The following is a 17,099-nucleotide window of genomic DNA, read 5'->3' as shown; positions in this document are numbered from 1 at the left end:
GGCACTGAGCTGCTTTGCATCATCTTCCCCTGGGGCAGCTCAATCTGGTCCCATGCCAGGAAATGCCTTGGAGATGCCATCGAAGGGGTTTTCCCACTGAACCCATGCACGGGACCAACAATTTTCCCTTCCCAACAGAGGACAGGTATCCAGCAGCAATAGCTCAACTAAACTGCAACAAAACCACTTCATTTGTTCCCAGAAACTGCTGCCCTGGGGTGCAGGAGCAGCCTCACATGCTCATGAAACCAAAGCCACTGCATTCTCTGGCCATCCAGAAGGAATCTTGTCTGGCCTCCTGTTCAGCTCCTGGGGCAGTATTTGGTAGATGAAAAATCCCCCGCAGCTGTTGCTGAGGGGTTTCGGCAGCCAGGTGTAACTGGAAAATGAAAGGGAAGGCAGGGCTGAGCCTCTGGGCTCCAATAACGATAATGATCCAATTTAGTCTTCATCAAAGAAGAAGGGGAGGGAGGATGGAGAAGGCGGTTTGATCACAGGGATGCCAGGTTGCAACCTGAGGCACAAGGTGCAGTTCAGTGCTGTCCAGGGCTGCAATGACAGGTCCAGCAATGAGCTGGTTCCTGTGAGGAGCTGCTGGTCACCTCTGGGGGGCACAGACACCCGACTCAGTGTGGGACAGGGTGCTGGGACCTGGGTCTTCATTGCACATTTACACCTGAGAAGCTTTGGGACATTTTTCAGTTACACCCTGGGTGATGGGTTAGTTCATGCTTTGCTCCGGCAGCATTGGCATCAGCATCTCCCACTGACTTCTGAGACAGTGCAAATATTGCTATAGCTCCCAGAAATCCATTTAAAGTATCTTAGAGATGGGACAAAGCAGTGAAGAGATTCCTAACAGCCAGCACACACATCAGTTGTGCCTGATTTGTGCTTTACCACAAGCTGTGTTTTTAACCAGTTTTCGGGACTGGTGTGGGGGCAGCCCGAGCTGCAGCAGCTCCGATGGGCAGGTCAGTGCAATGTCACCACAAACACAACACACCCAGTCCCAGAGCTGCTGCCCCACTGACCCCCTGACACCCCGGGACAATAAACCAGCTCAGGCTCGTTATTCTAGCGAGGATGAGATAACAAGCTTCATCTCCTCAGCTCTGAACTCTGCCCCCGTCACCTGCACCCGGGCAGATTTGCATGTTAAAAGCAGTGGAGTAGGTAAAAGGCATGCGGTAGTTTGCCAAATTCCGGAATTTCTGCCAGGGCGACTGGGCGGAGGAGGAAGCGCAGGAACGCCCGGGTCCTGCCTCCCGCGCTGGAGCATTTAACCGCGGGCGGCGTGTGCGGAGCTGCATCTCACATCATCGCACATCATCACACATCCCTGCTCGGCCTCCAGCTGCCCCGGAGCCAGAGGAACAGGGAGGATGAGCTGCAGCAGGTACCCGGTGGATGTGAAGGCTGTGGGCTTGATGCAATGCAGAAAGCAGAAGGTACTTTAATTTTTCTCCTTAAATATTATTTACAAATTGGGAAACTAGAGGGCTTTTTGGGTTACTTACACAGGGGTAGGTATGATTGCTCATTCCCCCACAGCGCTGGGATTAGAGCCTTGCAATCCAGGACAGGGCATCTCTTGGACTTGTTTTTTAATGGGCTTACTATAATAACAAAACAGTTATCTTGAATTCTGCTGTCTTTCTGTTCACAGGGTCATAAAATTCTGGTTTCAACAATGATTGTCCATTTGGGGCCAGAAAATTAAGGAAATATTCTTGTAGGTCTAATGTTTAATTCAATTTTTTAATGTGATAGTCTCACAGCCCAAAGCCAGAATGAAACCTCAGGTCTTGGCAAATGCCGATTGATTGCTTGAAATCATCCAGTATTGAACACTGCAATTTTTAAAAATGTATTTTTTTCCCTTTCATTTTTCCAGAACTACATGATGTTTGTGTCTTGGTCAGATCAGAACAACATCCTCATCTACCGGACATTTGAAGACTTTAAGAGATTCCATGTAAGTGAATTATGTCCCTGGGAACAGGATTCCTGTCCCCGGGGAGGGGGCTGGAGCCCAACCATGTGTTGGGGCTGCGGAACTTCACAGTTCTCTCCTCCCCCTTGTAGAAAGAGCTGAAGAGAAAATTCCCCATCGAGAGCGGCTCGATCAGGAGATCGGACCGAACAATTCCCAGTTTTAAAGGTGAGAAGAACAAAACTCTGACAGACCAAACACCACGACAGAGCAGTTGGGGACAGTCAGAACCGGTGACACAGGCTTCGGTCTCTGAGTCTGATCTGCCCTGGCACAGATTAACAGCTCCATGGTCCTGTGGGTTACATCGGTGTGCCTGGGCTTATTACAGACTTAAAACAGCTCAGAAAGACTTATTTTTAATAGATAATTGCACTTGGTAAATTAACATTACACTTTAAATAGTGGCCCAGAGCTCCTTGCAACATTTAAATGTGAATAAATAAAAATCGCAGCTATTCAAAAATTGTATCAGGCGCTATTAAAAATGCCAGGGAGGTTGAGGCAGCTGCTGTCTCGGCTTTTTAGTTTGGGTTTGTGCGGAGAGGGGTGGGGGGTGAGGACGCCCCCGTGTTCAGGCAGAAGATGCTGCTCTCAGGGCACCCAGATCCGTTGTGTCTTACAATAACTTTGCTCGTTATTGTAAAGATGCAAACGTGAAGCAGAGGAAGAGCAGGAAGCCGAACAGGTGCCTGGAGGTTCTGAAACTGCTGGAAATGTATTCCCAGAAGCTGCTGAAAACGGACCCTAAAATCTCCCAGGGGGAAGATGTAATTCAGTTTTTCAAGGCACAGACCCAAGACCTGGATCCCTCCTTTCCTGAAAACAGGTATGAAGTCATAGCTGTGTATTTTCTTTGTATGTGTCTTCATGAAACAGAAATGTTACAGAATACGGGTAGACAAGAAGCAACTGTTAATGCCAGGGAGATTCTCCTGAATGCTTTAATGCATGTTTATGTCGTTTCTTAGCCTATAGCATAGACGATTTTACCAAAATTAATACTAAATTCAACCTTCCGTGCGAGTTTTCCATAAACCAATCTGAAACTTTACTTTTCAGTGTCGTTATCATGCCTTCGGAAATGGGAGGGGAAAAGCAGAGCCGGTCCCAGCAGCAGCTCTCCCATATCACCCATCCCCAGGCGTCCCAGAGCTACCGCTGCATCGAGCCCTTCGAAACCAAGGACACCAAGAACAAGCCTTTCAAAGTCTCTACGAAGGAAATTGTTGAAGTGTTAATCAAGGACGTGACGGGTACGTGTGACGGGAATTCTCCAGTTTCGGGATGGACGGTGCAGATTGATTCACAGCTTGGCAAGTGCTGGGTTGGAGCATCGCGGGTGCGCGGGGTGTTTGTATTGTATGTCCTGCGTTCGCCTGGATTTACATGCAAGGAAAGAACGATATTCTCAGGGGATTAAGGTCATCGGTCTACTTGCAGGCTGTTAAAACCTTTTTATTTTCTGTTTGCTGCAGGGTGGTGGCTGGTAGAAAATGCAGACAAGCAGATTGCGTGGTTCCCAGCCTCCTACCTGGAGAAGATGGACATCCACAGGGACATCCAGAACGCCCTGAGCTCCAACGAGGAGGGTAAGTCTGTGTCTGATTCCTGGGACACCACGTTCCTCCTTCAAAATTATGAGTTCTGCGAAAAACCCACCACTTCAACCACTGCTTGGATCTCTGGGGCTGTGATTCTTCTGATCACCTGTGCAAATCATTCCAGGGACACCAGCTCTACATCTCTCGCTCGTTCCTGCTCTGTCACAGGGATGGGGACATTTTCTCTGCAAAGCAAACCCAACTTCCCTCTCTCTGCAGGCAGCCTGTTCTTCGTTGTGCGGGCCTATGAGGCTCAGAAGGCAGATGAGCTCTCGCTGAACAACGGCGTTGTGGTGGAGGTGGTCAGGAAATCCGACAACGGCTGGTGGCTGATCCGGTAAGGATTATCTGAAGCTCTCACTCCTGAGGGAGCCGGTTACAAGCTGCAGGTGCTTCTTGCCCGCTCTCCCCAGGCAGGGTGTAGAGGAGCCCCCTGAGCTGACTGTCCTTGGCCAGAGTGGTTCCCCATTCCTCCTGCCCCGTGCACTGCCCGGGCCGAGGCCTCACCAGCTCCCCTGGGTGCTCAGAGCTCTTTTCAGTCTTGCTTTTCATCCTTTCTCCTCAGCTACAACAGCTGTACCGGGTACCTGCCCTCCATGTGCCTCCAGCCCTACAAGAATCCCCACCACAAGCTCCAGAGCATCATGAACTCCGGGCTCAACATCTCCACCCCCAACCTCTGCTCCTCCCCGATGGCTCCGTCGCCCACGGGACAGCACAGGGTCCAGGTTTGCTCTTCCCCTGAGGAGACCAAGGATGGGAACTCTCTGAGGAGCAGATCAAGGTCTCTGCCCAGGGTCAGCTCCACCCCAGACCTGGAGTTGGACAGCTCATCCCTCAGCTCAGGGAGCAGCAGCGAGCAGGATGGCCGTCTGGGCTGGAAACCTGATTTGTCCCGATCTCTGCCTGAGGTGGAGCAGGGCAGGAGCTCTCCCCAGGGCCACGACTCAGCCACGCTCAGCACCAAGTCCCCACGCCTCACCCCCGAGGACAGGAAGGACTCTGGCTTTGTGGAGTCATCCACAGTGGATCTCAGCTGCTCCCTCCCTGACCCCGACTTGGCCGCTTGTGTCCCCAAGGTGCCTGCGCGCCCCTCGGCCCACGAGATCCTCCAGAAGTGCAGTACCATCACCAAGCGAGCCGTGCAGCAGTCATCCTCCCGACCGGCCCTCCAGGCTCTGCTCCCTCTGCCCAATGTCCACTAGTGTCCCCAGGGGGACAAGGACCCAGCCCTGGGCCAGCACTGTGACTGAGCACTGGGCACCCTCCTCACCAATGTCTGTGGGCAACGTCAGGGCTTGGGACTGTCATCTTCCAGGGACACACGTGCAAACATCGCTTCCCTGGGGAACAGTGACTCGAGCAGTGGCTTCCCCAGGGAGGCTGGGGGGCAGAAGGGGCTTTACTGGAGTTCAGCGGAGGGTTTAGTGGTTGAACTGGGGTGTGCCGCTGAGGGGAGTCGCAGCAGCTGCGGGTCTGGCAGCTCTCGTGTCGTCTCGAGGTGACGCGGGATTCAGCTCGTACTCCCTCAGGCAGGTTTTTCCCCTGCAATGTGATATGTGGACATTTCCTAGTAGTTCTTGCATTACTCCCGAGTGCTGCGGAGGGAAACCCAGACCCAGGAAGGGACAGAATCATCCAGGAAACCCAGAGCTGCAGTTACTGCTGTGGGATGATGCACCTGTGTGAATGTCATTTATCTAAACCACCTATTTTATACATTTTTAAAAATTATTTGATTTTTGTTGTTTGGGGTTTTGGTTGGATTTTTTTTTAAAGGTTAGTGGAGAGCTGGACAGATACATGAATCAGCGGGACCTGCTGAATGGCTGTGAGAACAAAAAAAAACCCCTGTTAGCCAGGAGCTTCACCTTTGACTGTTCCCTCCAGAAACACTGTGGTTGTAGGACGGGTTGTCTCCCAGCTGCGTAAGGGGGACAGAGCTCATTTTTACGAAGAAAACACTCCCCTTTCCAGGGGTGTGATAGTTACTGAAACCGAGGGCAATTCTCATCCTAAACTTGTTTGCTAGAACTGAATTAGAAAATTAGTTATAGCAAAAGTCAACTTTTATACAGATTGCTACCTTTAGTTTTAATTATTCTCCCAGGTATCTATTACTTTCTTTTGAAACAAGCAATTTAACCAACTTGTGACATTTTTACATTGTTCTAAGTTTTATATGTTTTTGTCTCTGAAATAAAACACATGTAAATACCTACAAAGGCTGCTTGATTTTTATACTTTAAAGATTTGCCAGCTGCGGAATTGAAACTGTGCTTATCTCCCTGCCAGGCACCAATGGGTGAGAGATCTGCCTTGGCCTGGGCTGCGTTTGGCCCAAACAAAGACAAAACTCAGTGCCTGAACACTGATGAGCACACACGGCTTAGGCTGGGCTTTGGGATGTGATATGACATTCCCAGTCGTGTCTCCCAACTCTGTAAAGCTTTTAAATCCCCAGTAAAGACCAACTGCTTGTTTAGAGCCAGGTTTCTGCCTTTTCTCCAAACTAAGCGTGGTTTAAATGTCTGGGCCTCAAAATGCACAGTATGAAAATACAAAGGGAAACCCCAGCTTGGCCAGAGGAACAATGCTTCTTCTCATTAATCCCCAAGGACACTCAATGTTGAACTTGTTTTAGAAATTTAAACTTTAAAATTTTATTATAAAATACAGGAATATTCCAGCTGCCGTACCTGGTAGGGAAGCAGTTCAGAGTGTCCCCTCCGGACAGAGCAGCTGGCGGGAGGGGGGTCACAGCGTCACCTCCTCCTGTGGGGCTGCATCAGCCAGCCTCATGTTTTGCCACATGAAATCGATGAACATGGAGGCCTGGAGCAACCGGCTCAGCCGCTGGAAATGCCGCTCTGCAAGGAGAAATCCAAAGGTTCACAACTCAGCAGAGTGGGCTGCAAAAGTCTTTCTTTAGACTAAAGCAAATGGGGAATATTCCCAAGACAGGAGAGCCTGGGTTCCTCCCCACAGTGACTCACCAGTGTATGGCAGCAGGGACTCCACTGCGGGTTTGATGCCTGAGTACTGTAGGAGCTCATCCGGCGCCTCATGCTTCAGGAGGGTTTCAATGACAGCCTGGGCCTCGTGGCAGTTTCGAGAGTTCGTGTTCCATGTCACCAGGAACGATAACAGCGCCTCTGGGGAGGAAGGACATTTGTACACACTGGCCATGCCGTGGGCACTGGCATGTGGGACGTCACAGAATCAAGGAATGGTTTGTTTGAAGGGACCTTCCCAGCTGCCCCAGTGCCATGAGCAGGGACATCTTCACCAGTTCGGGTTGCTCAGAGCCCCGTCCAGCCTGGCCTGGGATGGTTCATCCCAGGGATGGTTCATCCACCACCTCTCTGGGCACCCTGGGCCAGGCTCTCACCACCCTCAGGGGCAACCATTTCTTCCTCGTGTCCGGCCTGAATCTCCCCTCTTTTAATTTAAAACCACCACCCCTTTTCCTATCACAACAGGACCTGCAAGGTGCCAAGTCAGGAAACATCTCATCTATCTTACAGAGTGGTTCAGCTCCCGCACACCATGACTGAGGAACCCAGAGGGGCAGAAAAATTGTGCACAGAACCATTTCTTGAGCTGTCCCAGGTACATCCTGAACAAGGGGGCGGCTTTCCCAGCCTCACCGCTCACACAAAGACACTTGCAGCAGCTCAGAGCAGGTGCTGGTGAGCACCACGCGCGGCACCGTAACAAAGTTGTCCCTGAGCTGCAGTCCTGCTCGAGACTGGAGGGAGCCCAATGCTAAACGCAGAGTCTAGGGAGACTCTTCTTTTAATCTGAGAAAACCAGCCCCTAACCTGAAAGGTTTTAGCACTTAAACCGTGTTGCAACAAACCTTTCTGATCCTTCCGTAGCCGAACAATGTTCTCTTCCAAGTGCTTTCTCCCATCGGTTTCCTTGAGGATGGCTGCAGAAAAAAAAGAAACAAATAGTCCCTGTGAGAGTCCATAACATGCACCCATGGGCTGAGAGAGGGAGAACGTTTGCTAATGGGGTGACTTCACTGAGGAAAACAGGAGTCAGACGAGAAAAGGAAAACCAAAGTTTTCAGATAATTAGACTATGTAGCTTTTTTGTTTACATGGAAGGACGTTCTGGAAAGCAGAGAGGACAGAATAATTCCTTCAGAGCACACGAGGGACTCACCTTTGACCACCATCAACACTGTGTGCGGACGATCCAGAGAGATTGCCAGCCCTAGAGCTTTGAGGTACCTTTTCTCATGAAGCAGGTTAGAAAGCTCTTGCTCTCTGGAAAACAAATCAGGGTCATAAGAGTGAGACAAATGATTGATTGGTGGAAGAAAATGCTGTACAGAAAGTAGTGGATTTTGCAATAATAGTGTGCAGAGGTTTAATGCCAAGAAGTTAGTAAATATGGCTTGCCAGTGAATGCCTCAGCACCTTAATTGTGCAGATAATTTGCCTGGCACGTTCAAGGGTTCCCTGAACCATCCTGTGCTGGCTGAAGCAGGAGAAAGTGAAAGAAGTTTTTGGAGGTTTGACTCTGCGTATCTGAGCAGCACACAAACACGAAACTAATCAACTGTCAAGTTGACAGTAAAGCCAGGCTTTGCAGGAACTAAACTACAAAGGAGAGATTACTGTGACTTGACAAGCCTTAAATAGCAACATGATGTTGTATTCTGATGAGCTGGGTGGCTCGAGGCGTGGACAGTCTCACTAGACAGCATTTGCTTTTCATAGTTCCTTATTGCACAGGATCAACTTACTTCATTATCTGCTCCTCCTGTTTAGCTTGTGCCTCTTTCTCTTCAATTTCAGTGACATCCTATAAAAAACAGAATTTAACCTTCTCAAATCTTGCTTTAACACAGATTAATTTTTAGTCATGAAGTGTTTAGGAAACCAATTTCTGCAGCAAGATCTCTAATGTCAAGCAACTTAAGTGTTAAATCCAGAGACTCGCAACTTCGCCCCAAAGCACCTTTACAAGACCCGCTCTGGGCGGGCTGCTAAAGCTCATTGTATAACATCCACTGGGGAAAGAGAGTAGGGCCAAAAAGCCCAAAGCCCCAAGATAAGCCTCACCAACCCGATTTCAGAGTGCAGAAAATGAGGAGAGCACGTGCCATCCTGGAACAGCCAGGAACAAGCCCCTGGGATCCTGAGCTCTCCAACTGAATTCTGATTTCTAACCCAGAGAGGAACCATGGTCAGACTCCGCCATACCTTCCACAGCGTGATGCATGAGTCGCTGGATGCTGTCACAACCATATCGTCTTGCTTGTTGGAGTGAAGACCCCAGATTTTATCTTCGTGACCATCTAACGTTTTCACACACTCATTTGTTTTAATTGTCCAGAGTTTTAAGAGACCATCAGAACCGCTTTTGGAAGAGAAAGAAACACAACAAACTTAACTCAGAGACTCACCACATCGATCCAGTCTTGCTCTGCCTCAGCTCAAACATCAGATAAACTTGTTCCATTCCAATACCTTTCAAACAGCAGAACTAACCAAAAATGTCAAAAGAGCTTGGGAATTCCAAAGAGGGAGTTGTCAGCACTACCAGCGTTCCTTTAGGTGATTATTTTTGGGAATTCCTCCTATGCCCTGGTCGTATTTCCAGGTACCAGTACCCATTTAGCACTGGCTGCTTTGCCCTCAAAGGGTGAGATGTACTCTTAGGCTCTGCCTAACTATAGTCTGTGTCACCAACCCAGCAATGTCACAGCGGTTACCTAGAACTCACAGCGTAACCAGAGAAAAGGAAGATAAATCAGCCCCTGCAGAAAGCTTGGCATAAACTCTTCTTATCAGTCTTTCCAAAACTAAATCACAAGACTCCTCCCCCTTGCTGCTGTTATCAGCTGAGAGATTTCTCTTCTGATCAGTTTTAGTATCTTCCCCTGGACTCCTGGTGTATGCACTCACCTGCTGAGCAGTTGTGCTCCTCGGCTTACAAAAATGATCTTCAGCACAGAGGCGTCATGACCTTCAAAGGTCTGCAAAACAGGAAAGAGTGAGTCTGGGATTTACACATGTGGTTTTCCTTCACGGCCACAGCTGCCAGGCAAAGCCTGCTCTCTTTCAATAGCATGAATGTGCTTTTTCCATATGATCAACCATGTTTCTCATTGATTAGCCTGGAAAGAGAGATCCCTCGAGCGCTGTGCAGATGCTCGTGTCTTGGCACTGCCTCACGGCTCACACATCCAAGGTCCTGGAGACCAAGGACCTGGACAGCTCTTCCTTCAGCACAGCCACGTTGCTACATTTTCAGCTGCACTAACCTGCACATAGTTTTTTGAAGCAGTTTTAATCAATCCTCACAACACACAAGGGTTGCCCAGAGCAAGGGGCAGTCAGAGTTCTTGTTACCTTCAGGCAGCTGAAGTCCCGAAGACCCCAAAGCTTCAGGGTCCCATCTGCTGAAGAGGTGGCCAAGACCTGATCCACGGGGGAGAACTGCACACACCAGATTCCGCGCTTGTGGCCAGTGAAGACGCCCAGCAAAGAGCAATCGGAGCAGGACCACAGCTTGGCCAGCCGGTCCTGCGAGCCGCTGGCAATGAGCTTGTCGTTTGGAGAAACAGCCACGCTGTTGATGTCCTGGAGAGGCCACACAAGTACACAGAGCGCAAAACAGTTTAAGTGTTTGCTCTCACTGTCAGATAGTAATAAATGTAGAGTACAACACAAGAGTGAAAGATTTAATTACTAAAAATAGGTTCTAATGTCAGGTGGAGCATTACCTTGTTGTGACCCCTCTCAGTCACTTTTGCGTGAAGGGTTTCTGGGCTGGAAATCAAGGCTGCTTTTCCTTTGGAAGTGAGGGATTCCGGGATATTCCAGATCTTGATCGTGCAGTCCTGGCTGCTGGTTACTATGAAGTTTTCTTTCAGTCTGAAAGGAATAAAAACATCAAGTGTAAGGAAGGAACACAGTGGCTTCTGCTACACAGAACAAAAGGCTTCTCCTCCCCTAGCAGGATCTACACATGCTCAGTCACTCTGCTGGGATGTGAAACGGCACTTTAATGTTTGTTCAAGCTGTCTTCCATCTTACTTAGGCCCCTGGCACAACCTCCAGCAATTTGAGCACTAGCCAAGAGTGCTGCTAGCTCTCCTCATTTACAAACAAAGGGATTCTGCAGCTCTCAAACAGGCATACTGGGCTTGCAGACTGTCAGGTAACATGAAGGAAGGAGAAGAGCTGATGGACAGACGTGCTATTCAAGCAAAAACCTTCACAGTCACACTCCCTTCGCTCAATGACCCTCCTCTTCAGATCACTCAGACTTTATCTTGCAACTTACCCAGCTGCTGTTCTTTAAGGCAAATAGGAGTTAGACTAACAAAGAATGCGAACTCTACAATTTAAGGATAGACAGATGCACATCCAAAAAAAGAAATCATCCTTCCTTCAAACTCAGAGCAGCAGGACAAGCTGGGCCCAAGAATAAGAAACAGCAAAGAGCAGGGACTGGCACTCACTGAAACATTCACCCTGAGATCAGCAACACAGCTGTGACTCATGCAAAGGTAAAACCCTTGTCTGATTTTTATTACCGTGAGCAAGAGACAGCGCCCACGCCATGCGCGTGGCCCAGTCCTTGGGCAACACAGGTCACCCTTCCATCCTTGTTCATCCGCCAGACTCGAAGGCTTTTGTCCTGTAACGGGAGAGGACAAACTGCTGTGGTTTTTTGATAAGTGATCAGTTCCCTGTGCATTCACCACATCAGTGATCCTCACTATTCACTTATTTTCAAGCCTGAACCTTTGCCTGCGTTGGCCAGTGCAGGTGAGGGTGGACACGGAACGCTGTGTGCTGGGATTCCAGTGCAGAGGTTTAGTTCTGGGTCTATCGGGGCAGTCGGCACCCTTCTCAACATGGTTTTTGGACACAGCTCCGCAGTCTCACACTAGTGACATCGCTGAACTCTAATGCAAGAGCAAGACGCTTGGAGAATGAGAGATGGCCTTTCAGGCTAATAAAATATAATCAACCACGTTTCCCCAAGGACAACATTAAAAAGGGACAGAGGAAGAACCTTATATTTGAGGGATGTAGCAGACAGGAATTCTGTCTGAACACAATCCTTTTCTGGAACACAAGAAAGGAATATGACAACCCTGCCCATAAAAATCACCAGAAATGAAGAGTTTCATTAAATAAAGTAAACTAACACACCTTAGCACAGCTGACGAACATCAGGCCTTTTCTGAAGACATCCAAAGCAAGAATTGTTTCTAAATAGAAGAAAACAAACAAGCAAACAAAACAGCTGGATGCAAAGTAATACTGAAATCAGACAATAGAAATGTGTGAATTAATAACGAGTCCAGCGCCTACTGACTGGGGGACAAGTTTGGTACACAACATGTCCATGAGGTGACGGGCTGCTCATGGCACACAAAACTGCATTCGGAGCTCACACTCACATACATCTTCAGCTCCAATTTAATTGATCTCACTGGGAGTGAAAGGGACTGAACGGACAGACCAGAAATAGGAAATTTGTGTTTGCAAAATGAGCACAGTATAATACATCCTTCCCTCACCCGACTTCAAAACCTGTTGCGATGCCCTTGCAGAGGGAACTCGAGGACTCCAGACTCTAGCTCACCCACCTGTGTGGCCATAGAGGATCTGGCAGTGTGACGTCGCCAGCTCAAACACCTTCAGCTGAGGGCTGTTGGTGGCCACAACGATGTGAGAATCACCCGGCCCCACGAACTTCACATCCAGAACCTCGTCGTTGTACCCTGCGAGCTGAGGACAGCAGAAAATAAAGAGTTTAACGGGGAGAATCAGCTGGTTAGAGTACGGAATGGCATCACGTTCAGAGAGACCACACTACTGTTACCCTTCACATAATACTGCACGTAAAAATCATGTTAGACATAAGCATGGGAGGGATTTCTGGTGATGCCTGCTCTGCTTTCCTTTTCTTGTGTTTGTGTCTGTGCAAGATTCCTCCCAACAACCCCACTAGTGAAACTGGCTTTCTGGTTTGTAACCCAGAACAGCTCAAGGACGGGCAAGAGAGCAGTGCACACCCAGACAAAGCTTCCACCAGCGCCAGAGCTGGCCCTCGGTGACGGATAAAGGAAGGTTGTTACCTGCTTCCTGAGCTGGAGAGTCTGAGCATCGTATAAAACAATGTTGTGTTCCACGGACACAGTGACAATCTCATTTCTTGCAGGCACGAACATGCACTGGGTGAGGCTGCGCTCACTCGCCTCCTCCTTCGACTCAAAGGGCACGGGCTGGGTGAACACACAGGCAGCTGTGGCCACTTCCCACACTTTCAGGACACCTGACAAAAACAACAATATAAATTATCTGGTCAGAGTCACTGTTTTAGACAGTAATTGTCCAAAGAATATAAAACAAGCTGGCTTTGCCTGCTAGAAAAAGCTAAGCAGCTTTAAGCAGGGCTGCGAAGAAATCCAGTCACGGTGGCACAAAAGGCCAAAAGGCTTCTTTTCAGCCCAAATCAGACTTTTTTTCAGTTTGAAAACACACATAGTTAAAACTCTGCAGCATGTCTGCTCAGTCCTGCTCACCCGCTCATGTCAGACGGACACAGGAGAAGGCTCCAGCCCTCAGGAGTTCAGCCCAAACCTTCTGCCACACAAAGAAAACACATCCCAGGAATAACAGTAATGCGGTGTCTAAAGTCTCATCTTTCCTCAGCCTCCAAACCTGGCAGCGACGTGCCAGGACGCTCACCTTTGCTGCCAGCTGTGACCAAGTGCAACCCTTGTTTCTTCACGCCCAGTTGCGAGAAATCTCCCTTCTCAGGTAACAAGATGGCAGCCTCCACGCTCTGCAAGAGATGGACAAACACCAGCTGAACGCAAGGGACCAGAGCCGCGTTTCAGCAGCCAGAGCTGTGCAAGGGCCACATACCCTCCACACACACACCCCACAGTCCACTGCCCGGACTGAGCACGGCAAGATATAACAAGAGAACAAAGCTCTGCCATGACTGTTCTTCCTTCCCTGACAGCGCTGGAGGCAGCAGTGACATGTATTTCCTTAAAATGCCCAGGCATGAACACACCAAACAAGGAAAGACAGAAAAGAACTAGCTTTGGACACAGAGTTTTAAGATCTCTGGAAAGTACAAGGGAGAGAAACCTGATTTCACAGTACACAGGAACTGTGATCTGGGGACTGCAAAGGATCTCAAACAGAGAAATGAAATGTGATTTCACCTCATAGACAGGGATGGTTCGTTTGCTTTCTCTGGTTTTCAGGTCCCACACCATGCAGATTTTATCACGGCCAGAACTGCAAGTTAAAAGAGCAGATTCAGTGCTAAATCCTTCCAACTAGGGCTCTGAGTGGAAATTTGGAAACGTGGGAAAATGCCCACGTGAAAAAATACCACTAGCCTTCCACCTGACAGCACAGGATATTGCCAGAAACACAAGCACCGAGACCTGCAGTGACTCGTTTGTTTAGTCAAGCAGAGACTGAACACTTGTGACAGCCCTTTCCCTCCCAGAACCTGCCCGGCGCCCACAGAAACACCCAGTCCCGGGCAGGGTGAACAGGAGAAAAAGGCTAAAACTCTGTGAGGTTTTACCTAACGAGCGTGTTTCCATCAGCAAACGCCAGTGAGGTGACAGCGCTGAAGTGACCATCCAGGGCAGCCACACATTTGCTGGATTTCAGGTCCCAGATGCGGATTTTGTAGTCAATCGAGGAGGAGAAAAGTTGCAGACGAGAGATATCAGGGTGGAACTCAACAAGGCTGGACAGAAAGAAAGGAATTAACTTTCTGGAATGAGCCAAATATTTAAATAAACACAAATTCTACACAAAGGGTTTGGCAGATCAGTTGATGCGAATTTATACTACGACTTTCTTTGTACAAAATTTACAGCTGATCTTTGTCAGTCCCTTATGTTCTTGGAGCGCATCAGTTCGCAAGCACAGATATTCCATTTACATCCCAACAAATTTATTCAAATTCTTTCCTCTCTGGGATAAAGTCACTCTGAGCCCTCCTCCTTCACTAGACATCTCAAAAATCAGGAAACAGAAGAGCCCAGAACGGGCCTTTACATTTCCTTAACTCGAGACATTTCACATCAATCCCAGCATCACACTAATGCCAGCGAATGACAAATACAACCCGTCCTTACTGAACAACTCCTGAGGATCCTTTCAGGTTGTGCGTGCAGTACTGCTTGATCATATCCCAGATCTTAATGGTGCTGTCACAGCCGCCTGGGAGGAGGGAATAAAAAAATGAACTGTGAGGGAGAGAGACACAGGAGGTCCAACATACCGGCAACTGGAAAATGTCATGGGTTGCAAAGGCAGCAGAAAGAAAAATGAATATGGGAACAACCACCCACACAGAGAGAAGCTCATGGAGCAGTTCACAGTTTCAGGGAGCTAACTGCCCAGATGAGACATGTGAAGTACAATTAAGTTCCAGGTGACACCTGCCCTTCTCCATCTCCAGGAGTCCAGTTCTGCACCAGGATAAATACGCCACACTGTCCCACAGAAGCCTGATTTTCATCACCATTTTACTAAGTATATTTTAGATAGAATATTGAAAGGCTCCCTCATTGTCTGTCAACGTGCCACTTCTATCTAAGCAAAACCTCTTCTGCTTGTGTCTGAATCCAGAAGGTTGCTATCTCAGGCTGCGTTGAGCTAAATTAGTCACATGAAAGGCCACTCGGTGTCACCCCCATCGCATGACACCAAAATGGGGCCGTACCTGTGGCCAGCAACGTTGAAGTGGAGTCAAAGGCCATGCTGGCGACTGGCGCCACGTGCACGGCTCTCCACGTGCGAACACATTCATTCTCTCGCCACTTCCACTGCTTCAGCAGCAGCGCTCGGCTCCCTGTCACGAGGATCTGCGCAAGAGCAAGGTGAAGGAAAGTGTAATTAGTTACTAGTTGCATACCCATTTCTTCCAGTGCCATACACAAAGCACAGAAATGCTGTTTGCTACGATGTTCTTGAAGCTGAGCCTCTCAGCGTTCCTCTGTCTGACTTAAAGCCAGAAGAGGAGACAAAGGGAAGCGTCTGGGAGGATCCGCAGAGATCTCTGGAGCTGCAGGGCCCTTCCAGGCAGAGCAGCCTCCAGCATCCACCAGCTTCAGAGAGAGGCCTGACAGAGCAGTGCAGAAAAGCACAAAACAAGCACGTACCTCGTCATCAGGGCTAAGAGCAAACGAGGTGATTTCTTCTTCGTCATCCTGTGAAAATGAAAAGCCTCACAGTTAAACCACCCGTGAAGTGCTCTCAGAGCTCCCTCCTCTAGCGAGGCCAAGGGTGCCTGGCAGCTCCCACCTGCACTCAGGGGCAGCACAAACGCTGTCTATCTGCGTTCAAAACCAGCCCTGCCCTCCCCGCCGGTTCTGGCTCCTGGGATCGCTGGTAAAACACCCAGGAACCCCCAGCAGGGCAGAGCTCACCTGCTGCAGGCTGCGCTGAGCCCCCGTCTCCACATCGATCACGTTCAGCCGGGTCCCGCAGGGGCAAAGCATGAACTTCCCATCCCGGGTTATCTAGGGATAAAGGGAACGGAAACCGGGAACGTGCCGGGCCCGGGGCTGGTCCTGCTCCCGCCCCTCGCCCTCAGCTCGGCCGTTACCTGGACCCGTCCCCCTGTGTAGAAAGGTTCGATCTTCCTCGACACGGCGTAGCTGGGGGGAGAAGAGACGCGCAGAGCGGCGGTTACACCACAACCGCGGCGGCCCGGCAGCTCCCGGCCGCGGGGCCCCGGCAGCACCCCCGCTCCCGCCCGGCCCGGCCCGGCCCGGTCCCTCCTCACTTGCTCTTGAAGCGCACGGGGCTGACGGCCACTGCCGCCTCCATGTCTGGACGCTCCGCGTGCCGGCCGCTTCCGGCGCTCCCCGGTTGCTACGGGAGAAGGTCGCCACTTCCGGCGCACGTAAGTGACGTGCCGCCATATTTGGTGTGGAGAAGCGGCCACGCCGCCTCCTCGCCCCCCCCCATGGCGGGGCCGGAGTCGCCCGTACCGGCGCAGATCCGCACCGGAGCAGATCCGCACCGCTGCCCAGCGCTCCAAGGCGTTTTCCAGACGACCATTCGCTCCCTCACCCCAAGGAAGCGATTTCTCAGTGCCATCCACTGGGAAAAGCAGGATTTGCAGGCAGTGGGAACAACAAATAGACTTGACAAGCCAGCTTTTGGGTAATTCATCTTTTATTGTATATAAAAATACATCACTGAATCGTCTATTACAACACCCCCTTTGCAAGGCTCATCGGCACAGGGAGCAGAGGAATCGCTCTGTAGACACGCTGCGGGACCGGCGGCTCCTGCTCGGGAGGACACGGCCCAGCGGATCCAACCTGCCGAGGGAAAGGCAGCTCAGCACCGCGTTACCCGGCGCGCCGGGCCCGGCACCTGCTCGGCACAGGGTTATCGGAACATGGGTTTCACTCCCCACGCATCACCGTGGGCAGTAAGCTTAATGTTCCCAATGCTGTTGGCGCG

General features: G+C 50.0%; 2 protein-coding genes across 2 annotated transcripts; one reads left to right on the top strand and one right to left on the bottom strand.

Moving 5' to 3' along the window:
- Positions 1–1,316: 1,316 nt before the first annotated feature.
- NOXO1 (NADPH oxidase organizer 1) lies at positions 1,317–5,731 on the top strand. The gene is made up of 8 exons (XM_082064681.1): positions 1,317–1,451; positions 1,898–1,978; positions 2,089–2,164; positions 2,645–2,825; positions 3,059–3,252; positions 3,475–3,588; positions 3,820–3,937; positions 4,166–5,731. The coding sequence occupies exons 1-8, from the start codon at positions 1,386–1,388 to the stop codon at positions 4,803–4,805; spliced, it is 1,470 nt and encodes a 489-aa protein (XP_081920807.1). The 5' UTR covers positions 1,317–1,385; the 3' UTR covers positions 4,806–5,731.
- A 504-nt stretch (positions 5,732–6,235) lies between these two features.
- TBL3 (transducin beta like 3) lies at positions 6,236–16,494 on the bottom strand. Its single transcript, XM_082064120.1, has 22 exons — positions 16,411–16,494; positions 16,231–16,282; positions 16,052–16,144; positions 15,785–15,832; positions 15,346–15,487; positions 14,756–14,840; positions 14,194–14,361; positions 13,820–13,895; positions 13,332–13,428; positions 12,719–12,915; positions 12,227–12,368; positions 11,787–11,845; positions 11,162–11,265; positions 10,346–10,496; positions 9,972–10,202; positions 9,525–9,595; positions 8,820–8,976; positions 8,360–8,418; positions 7,774–7,877; positions 7,463–7,534; positions 6,597–6,755; positions 6,236–6,470 (listed from the first exon to the last, which is right to left on the bottom strand). Exons 1-22 carry the CDS (start codon positions 16,452–16,454, stop codon positions 6,358–6,360), a joined length of 2,424 nt encoding a protein of 807 aa, XP_081920246.1. The 5' UTR covers positions 16,455–16,494; the 3' UTR covers positions 6,236–6,357.
- Between the last annotated feature and the right edge of the window lie 605 nt (positions 16,495–17,099).

This window comes from Streptopelia decaocto (assembly GCF_964273445.1).
Source record: "Streptopelia decaocto genome assembly, chromosome: 13".
Taxonomy (NCBI): Eukaryota; Metazoa; Chordata; class Aves; order Columbiformes; family Columbidae; genus Streptopelia; species Streptopelia decaocto.
This window is presented reverse-complemented; position numbering and strand designations above follow the sequence as displayed.